Genomic DNA, 8,517 nt, shown 5'->3' with positions numbered 1-8,517 from the left:
ATAGTGTAGGGCATAGTGTAGGGTATAGTGTAGGGCATAGGGCATAGTGCAGGACATCGTGTAGGGCATAGTGTAGAGCATAGAGCATAGTGTAGGGTTAATGTGGTGTGATTTTCTCACTTGTATCTCTATACCAACAAGGCCCAAGAAGGCTGTGTCAGGCCATATAAAAAGTGATGTGTTGTGTCTTGGATGCACAAATATATAAACTATTTGATGCGTACAAAAAGGTCTTCTAAGTTTTCTACAATCCAACCCTGTTCTACAAAGTCTTTTGGGTTGTGTCCAGGATGATGGAGATGCTTCACTAATATCCGTCCATTTTCTTCACTTGCTTTTCTGTGCAGGCTCACATGGAGTTGGTTGCTATCTTCTGTGGTCACTGGGTTAGAGGTCAGCTAAACCCTGAATAGGCTGCTCGTCCATCACAGGGCCCCCATCAACATATCTCCGTTACATCCTTTTATTTATGTTTATATGTGCTTATCCCATGTGCGCACACAATAACACATTCTCAGAAGCCAACCCCGACTGCAAAGCCACAAATCGGAGTTAAATATTGATCATCATTCCTTTGCACCTCTTTGTCTCCTCCCTCAGCAGGAGGAGACAGACAGCGTAGAAGGAGCGAAGGCATTGGTCATGAACTTGGAGCCCCCTCCCCCCCATTAAAAACACACACTCTCAGACCTCCTCTGCATCACTCCATCTGTACCCATCCTTATCCCCACCCTAACCCGACATTCTCCCCCCCCCCCCCCAGCTATGTCTGCAAGCGTTCCCATGGCAACTGTCGCACTGCCTGCCTAGCAACAAGCTTTATCCTTTCATTGGGAAAAAACGAGGGGGGACAGAATAAGCAAACGAGGGGGATGTGGGGGTTGCAGATTTATTTATTTATTTATGTTTTGATGGGCGTGCGAGGCTCGTACTGTAACAGCAGCATGTTGCAGTGAATTCATTAACTCAGAATAGCTTCTTCTTTCTGCTCCACATCTGCACCAGCTGTTTCAGCTTTTAGTTTCACCACATTCTTCGTCACTTGGTCATTTGTTCTGCTCACCTTACAAAATAAAAGCCTGAAACACAGTTATAAATGTCAAAAGCTTGCGTGTCTGTGGTATACGAACCAAGTTCACCTCTAATGCCTCTGAGGAATAAAATATCCTCTTCATGTTATCACAATATATTCATATTTTGTAATATACTGCTTAAACATAAAAAAAAAAACATGCTTTATCGAGATAATGTATGCTGTCTTAATTAAAGGTCATTTTTTTGAACAATAAACTTTTCACTTTTTATTGCTCCATTTAATTGTAACAGGAAACCACTTCTTTTTTAATCTTTTGTATTGAATGATTTCATTTTATTTTTGTTTCTTCACTTATAGCAAACAATATTTTGTTCTTATAGAGTGGGCTGGATGTAAAATTGCCAACAAGTCATGTAATCTGTGTAATTCATGTTTATATTGTGCTGATGATGTTGCACCATGAGGAAGCTGAAGGGAAAGCTAATGCTGCCCTCTGCTGATGCTAGAACAGCCAGATTTGAGGTAATTGGTTTAGATTTTCAAAAAGCGATACATAGATTTTCAAACCGGCCCAGCGCAGGAATTTATTGTTTTTCTGGTCTTTAATTAAAAGAGTGAAAATATGCAGTTCAAACTATATTAACCTAAAAGTATTAAAAAATATAATACATTTGACCACAAAGTCAGATTTTTTGTGGCTGCTGGATTTGATTAAACACACTGTGTTTGTTACGTCAGCTCAAAGTCTCGTCCAGCTGGTGTGAATGAAACTCTTGTTTTGAAGGTTTCCAACAGAATAGTTAAGTAAGAGCACAAATAGTCCCTGGCTGATGGCTGCCGCCTGTGTGGCTGTGGGAGAGAAACAACGTCTCCTCATCGACTGTGTCAGCACTTGTCTGTCTTTTTTATTTACCTTTCGTGTAATAATGTTTCATCATGTTCTCTCACATTCTGTAACATCAATAACAGATGGGTCAGGGATCAGGTCACGTCTTGTTTCACAAGTTTTTCTCTCAGATGTTCAGGGTGGATTCTGTTCATGTTTGGCTGCTTATATAAGTGGATGATTGGTTTTGTCAAAATGTCACGAGCCATGGAGCTGATTCTTTGAATTTATGCACATTGCTGTTAGAGGAACTCCTTCAAGTTTTCCTCTGGTGCAATGCTTAGTGGGTTATCGCAATGTCATGAAAATAATAAAACGTGATTGTAGTGCTTGTGAGATCAGGATAGGTAAGAAAAATGAGAGTATGGGAAACAAAAGTGATTCCAGATTGTCCTTGCACACTCAATAATCCAGGTAGATCAATCTAACAGGTAGAGTCAGGTCCTCTGGATGGATTCTTCTTTGTTGAAACATTCAAACCTTGTTAGATGTTTACAGATTTTACCCATTGCATTTTTTTTTTTCAAAAATTTGTTTTTGGACTTGGGTCAAATGTGCTGTGTATGATTTTTGTATACATTATATTAGTAGCAGAGAAGGGAAAATAACAGTAAATCTAATGTGGTATACGTTTCTCCTCAAAAAATGCAGTGTAGAGCCAAAAATAAAAACTTAAAAAGGGCTTTTTATTGAAGAAAAAAAAAATTTAACATCCAATATTTTATATATGCATATCCATCCATCCATTATCTTTAGCCGCTTATTCCATTTTGGGTCAGGGGGTCGCTGGTGCCCATGTCCAGCAATCACTGTGCGAGGGGCGGGGTACACCCTGGACAGGTCGCAAGTCCATCACAGGGACACATAGAGACAAACAAACATTCACTCGCTCACTCACACCTAGGGACAATTTAGAGTTACCAATCAGCCTAACATGCATGTTTTTGGTCTGTGGGAGGAAACTGGAGTACCCGGACAAAACCCACGCATGCACGGAGAGAACATGCAAACTCCACCCAGAAAGGCCCCTGGATCGGGGTTTGAACCAGGGACCTGCTCGCTGAGAGGCAGCAGCTCTACCAGTTGCGCCACCGTGATATATATATATATATATATATATATATATATATATATATATATATATTTTTTTTTTTTTTTGTACATATATAAAACAATAACACTGTTCAAAAATCAGTAACTTCCTGTACATTTTAGAAAACCTAGATGTGGAAAAATATGAACTATTAAAATAAAAAGTATTGAGACCACAAATTAAGTTACCACTAGGGACACCAAATGTGCTAAATGTATTTATTTATTTCTTATAAAGACACAGCTGACATTTCAAACAACAACTTCAATACATAAAACAATAAGAAAGAATGATGTGAAACAACACAACTGTAGGTGTTACAGAGTATTTTTTATAAACCGAGTGTATTCCTTGACAGGACTGTGTGATTACAACCTCACAACAACTCAACACATGTTTGTGTAATATGATTCTGAAGAACATTTTAGTCTAGATTGCAACATATTTAAAGTGGACTTGTGTACTAAAATACATCTTTCTGTGTGTTTTCTCTCTGTCTTGTGTTTTTCAGGCCATGAACCGTCTCAACAGTGAAAATTGTGCATTAAGTCATTTTAATTATAAAACTGGATAATTCCTCGAATGTGGCATACACTATAAACTAAGTACCTTTCAATATAATTCAACATTTGGGCTTGAGAACAAGTTAAGGTATTTGTTGTGTAATTTGTTGTGTAATTTGTTGTTTCAGTGAAACTATTTTAAACTGCACACCTATAACGATAAGACTCGTGTTCATGACTGTAACGTGAGCTGACACTACAGTGAGTTGGTAAACAGGATGTTCTGACATTAGAATAAAACCCTTGAGTGTAAAAGTCCTGGTGCACACTGACAGAACTGATGCTTTTACTTTCCAAACAGTTTTCTTTCATTAAAGCTGTTTTCATCACGGACAGAGATCGTCTTGAATCAGTTGCTTTTAGCCATGAGCTGCTCTGTAAAAAGCTTCTTCAGGTGAGCCACCTCCTCGCTCAGAGAGCTCAGCTGAGACTTCAGGTAAGTGTTCTCCTGGACCTCACTTTGTCCGGGCGTGGGGGGAGACTGGAGGTTACAGCTCGGAGTAGAAGCCCTGCACTGAGGAGACTGTCTGTCCTTCCTGCTCTCCTCTCCCTCCAGCTGCTGAAGCCAGGAGCCGGTGCAGAGCACTGTCTCTGCGTCTCCTCTGCTCACTCCTTTGGCTGAGTCTCTCAGCCCTTCCTGTCCTGCGGCGGAGAGCAGGGGGCTCCTTCTGTTCTCACATGGTCCATCAGCCCCCTCGCTGCCTCCAGGCGTCTTGAAGCGTAGCTTGTGAGGAAGGTTTTTTATCGTCTCCACCGGCTCCAGCCTTCCTCCACCATGTGCTGCAGTGTGGGGGACATCAGTGGGAAAGTGATGGAGGTCATAGCTCAGCTCTTCTGCCCTGTGAGGTGAGAACTTCCCGTGTTCACCGGGCCGGTCCTCAAAGAAGATCGGGCTGCCCACGCTGGACCCACCTGGCGTGGAGAAACCTGAGTCCTCTGATACGTTCCCAGCCTCCCTGGAGCTCCTGGTGCTCCCCTGGCCCATCTGGGCACTGGGATGAGGTGCTGGGGAGCTCAGGGGGAATCCACTCCCTCTGTGTGGGTAGTAGTGATGAGTTATGGTTTGGGGGGGGTGCTGAGGAGCTGCAGCCAGAGGCAGGATTTGGGTGTTGGAGGGCTCTTTAACCAAACCAAAGCGAAACTTGAGGGCCAGCAGCTCCGCCCTGAGCCGAGCGTTTTCCTCCAGCAGGGCCAGCACCCGGCTCTCCAGGACCATGTCGTTCACTCGCCGCTTCTCCCGCGAACGCTTGGCCGCCTCGTTGTTCTTCTTCCTCTTGTCCCAGTAGCTCTCGTCCTTCTTCTCCTGAGGGATGAACTCGCGCTTGCGCCGGGCAGCGGCGGCAGAGCTCTCCTTGCGTTTGACGGCCGCGGGGCGACCCAGCAGGGAGCGAGCCAACAGGCTGCCGGAGGTCAGTATGGACACGGCTTCATCTGTGAAGGACAGAGGACTTCCTCCTGCTCCTCCACCGTCACCTCCACTGGAGGCGGGGGAGTCGGCATCACGGACCACAGCCAGCTCCGGCTGCGTCCTCACCCCCTGAGACTGCTCCTCAAACATCACCCCACGCTGGTCTGAACGACTGTCTCCTCTCTGCTGATCACTGGGTGCTGCTGGGAACCCTCTGAGCGCTGGGAGTCAAGAATGGAGCAACAGCGCCACCTAGCGATGAGAGGGGGAGGAAAGCAGAAGGCTTTGGTTACGCAAGAGCATTACAACACAATATTATGTAAGCCCATTACATATTTCCAGTAAAACAGTGATAACTTGTATCTTCACCTTACAAGCTTCATCACCAAACCAGTAAGAGAGTGCATACAGGAACACCAGAGGCTTTAATGGCGTTTTACTTTAGGCGCATTATTTTGCTAACAGAATAATCAATGAATCTTTTCAGCACTTCACCTGTAAATATATTCATTTGAAGTCTAAAACACTTGTCTTGTCCACAAGTGTCTGTTGAATAATGGAACCGGTTCGGATCAAACGCTTCCTGCTCTGACAGCACTGACCCACATCTACCCGGGCTGACCCGGTTCTTCTGCAATCTGACACAAATTGATTCACGGGACACGTGCAGCAGGACTCTTTAAGTGAATTTGACAATGAAACATGTTTTCATTTATTTAAAAAAAAAAAAAAAACTATTAGAAAACTGCGCCAAGCACAAGTAACAACTTTACGCAGAGGAGTTTGCGCTAAATGGAATAATAGTTTTAGGAAGTCTGAGCATAAAATAAGTGTACTGTACCTCAGTTAAACGATGAGTCGACTCCTCTCAGAGACATTTGTGTCCTGTTGGTTGAAAACAGCTCTGCTCCTGTGTCATATTCTGCGCGCGCGTCTCCGTGCGCCTCCACTCTGCTCCACTTGGAAAATGCCGCAGCTCCTATTTGTAACGTGGAGTTCAGCTCGGGTCGTGTCTGTCCTCGCCTGAACCACCCGGCCCTGTTTGTGTGTGTTTCTAAGCCCGCCCCTCCTCGTATTCCCCCCCCCCCCCCCCCCCCCTGTGTTCTCCATCCAAAAGGAAAGCTCCTATAACAAACAAGGCATTTCAGGCCACATCATCATCATCATCGTCATCAGACCTCCCCGGCCACGCCTCCTCTGATTGGATAATGTTGCGGTAAGAGTTAGATAATTTTCAGCCTCTCTTTGTCCCCAGAATGAAGAGAGAGCAGCGTTTCTGCAGTTATGTAAAAAAGTCCATAAGAGGTGGTTATACAACCGCTTCTGTAATTTTTGATAAAACTTTAGAGCTTATATTGTTTTTATGATCCCAAAATGAGTGTGAGACTTGTTTAAAGTTTTTATAATGTCAGTGAGAGGGATGGATACATGGAAGCTGGGTTAGTTTGACTCGTGCTAGAGAAAACATGATTTTAATAATTCCTTGCTTTTGTTTCCATAATAACTAAAGTCTGGTGTTAGCTTTAAAGCACTTGTTAGATTTGCCTGATTTAGTTGCATCGACTAGTTCCTCTAAACTTGGTTGTTTCAGTGTGGACACTGATCATTATGAATAACTCATGGATGTCAATGAAGTTAAACCATTTCAGAATTTCCCAAACGCACAAAAAAGCAAAACAGCTCAAAGTTTGTTATGAATGGGTTTACTTCAATTTATTTATTTATTTTCTCTTATTTTTTGTAGTATTTTGTTGTTTTAATATGGGGAGTGGTGGTGCAGAGGGTAGAGAAGGAGGGCCTGTGATCTGTAGGTCGCTTGGTCAACTTCCTGGACTGACAACATCAAAATGTGGGTGGGAAAGGTGAAACACCCACACCTGTCTCCAACATTTGCCCCACTCTTGGCTCTTGTGCAAGGCCCTCAACCCCCACCATGTGCTCCCCTGGGCACCCCAGATAGCAGCTCTCTGCTCCACACAGAGGGCTGTGGTAGCTCGGTGGTCTGTGGTTGAGTCAGGAAGGACATCCGGCGTAAAAATAACTGCCAAGTCTTCGTGCGACTTAGTTCGCTGTGGCAACCCCCTGAAGAAGGGAGCAGCTGAAAGAAGAAGAATGAAGAAAGTTATTTTAATATCAATCAATCAATCAATCGATCAATCAAAAATATTTTACTAATCCCAGAGGGAAACTATTTGTTGTTGTAACTCGTTATCCTCATTTCATTAAGAGATGTTATAGATGCTGATGGCTGTAGACAGGAAGGATCTCTTGTAAAGGTCCATCTCACAGTGGATCCTAAGAAACTGGCAGCAGATGTCGTCCGATCCGTTCACCCAGACTCTGCTGGCCTCTCGGTTCCCCCGGGCTGTAGGACCGCCTGAATGCCAGGCAGAACTCCTCCCAGAGCGATGGCCACTCCTCCCAGCAGTCTGTCAAGCTCCTCGTCGCTGCGGACAGCCAACTGTAGGTGCTGAGGGATGATCCTTCCGCTGTCATGAGCCGTGTTTCCTGCTAGTTCCAGGATCTCAGTGGTCAGACACTCGAGCACAGCTGGCAGGTAGATGGGAATGCGTCCACAGAGCATCCTTTCAACTCATTTGAGATTTGGGGCTGTAGTTGAGATATTTGAGCTTTTGAGATGTTAATCAGCTGCTGTTGGTTGTAGAAAACTGCCTTGTTGCCATGGTTACGCATCATAACAAATGCCCACAATTAAAAAAGTTTCAGTAAAAATCCTTCCAGCTGCACATCATCTGATACCAGAGGAAACAATCATCCAAAAAATGTGATTTACATTCAGAAAAAGAGGAATTAAAGTTTCCAAAAGCAAAATCTCAGAATGAAAGTAACAGAGCTGCTCCAACATGCATTCTAGAACTTGTCATATCAGGGTCATGGTTGCTCAGTGGTCAGTGCTGTGGTCTTGAATCTTAAGGCTGCATCAGAAAGCGTGGAACATGGATTCTGTTAACTCTTCAAAATTAACTAAATGATTTTGATTCAAGAGTAAATACCTGAACGATTCAGAGACCCAATGTTACTGTTTAGGGTGTGCATCATAAGTTATCAAACAAACTGAAAAAAACGTTAGTCTCTTTAGTTGCAAACCGATGAATACATATTAATGGGGGCCAATGATGCTACTGCTCATAACTCCAACATCCACGTCCTTCTGGGAAGTCCAGTATGGGAAAAGGCCGTAGGTTAAATTAAAGGTGGACATCATAGTTTTCAATAGTTGTTTTGGCCATATACACAAAAAAAGCAGGGGTGGCATTTTAGTTTATTTTTCTATGTGGAACATCCATCCATCAATCTATCTGGGGCAGCAGCTTGAGCAGGGAGGTCCAGACATCTCTTTCCTCAGCCACCTCTTCCAGCTCTTCTGGGAGGATTCCAAGGCGTTCCCAGACCAACCAAAAGACATAGTCTCCGCAGCGTGTCCTGGGCCTTCCCCGTCGGACATGCCTGAAAAAAAACCTCCCTAGGGAGGCTCCCGGGGTATACACTACCAGATACTTGAACCACCTC

The 8,517-nt window shown here is 44.0% G+C and overlaps 1 protein-coding gene across 1 annotated transcript; it reads right to left on the bottom strand.

Moving 5' to 3' along the window:
- Positions 1 to 3,295: 3,295 nt before the first annotated feature.
- On the bottom strand, positions 3,296 to 6,046 carry nfil3-6 (nuclear factor, interleukin 3 regulated, member 6). The gene is made up of 2 exons (XM_037689425.1): positions 5,828 to 6,046; positions 3,296 to 5,238 (listed from the first exon to the last, which is right to left on the bottom strand). Exon 2 carries the CDS (start codon positions 5,134 to 5,136, stop codon positions 3,928 to 3,930), a length of 1,209 nt encoding a protein of 402 aa, XP_037545353.1. The 5' UTR covers positions 5,137 to 5,238; positions 5,828 to 6,046; the 3' UTR covers positions 3,296 to 3,927.
- Between the last annotated feature and the right edge of the window lie 2,471 nt (positions 6,047 to 8,517).

Source organism: Nematolebias whitei, chromosome 15, assembly GCF_014905685.2.
Source record: "Nematolebias whitei isolate Nwh7 chromosome 15, NemWhi1, whole genome shotgun sequence".
Lineage (NCBI taxonomy): Eukaryota > Metazoa > Chordata > Actinopteri > Cyprinodontiformes > Rivulidae > Nematolebias > Nematolebias whitei.
The sequence above is the reverse complement of the archived record's forward strand: the minus strand, read 5'-3'. Positions and strand labels throughout refer to the sequence as shown.

What these genes read in the sequence shown, in the direction of transcription:
- nfil3-6 (XM_037689425.1), bottom strand. Translation starts at nt 5,136, where the DNA reads ATGTTTGAGGAGCAGTCTCAGGGGGTGAGGACGCAGCCGGAGCTGGCT.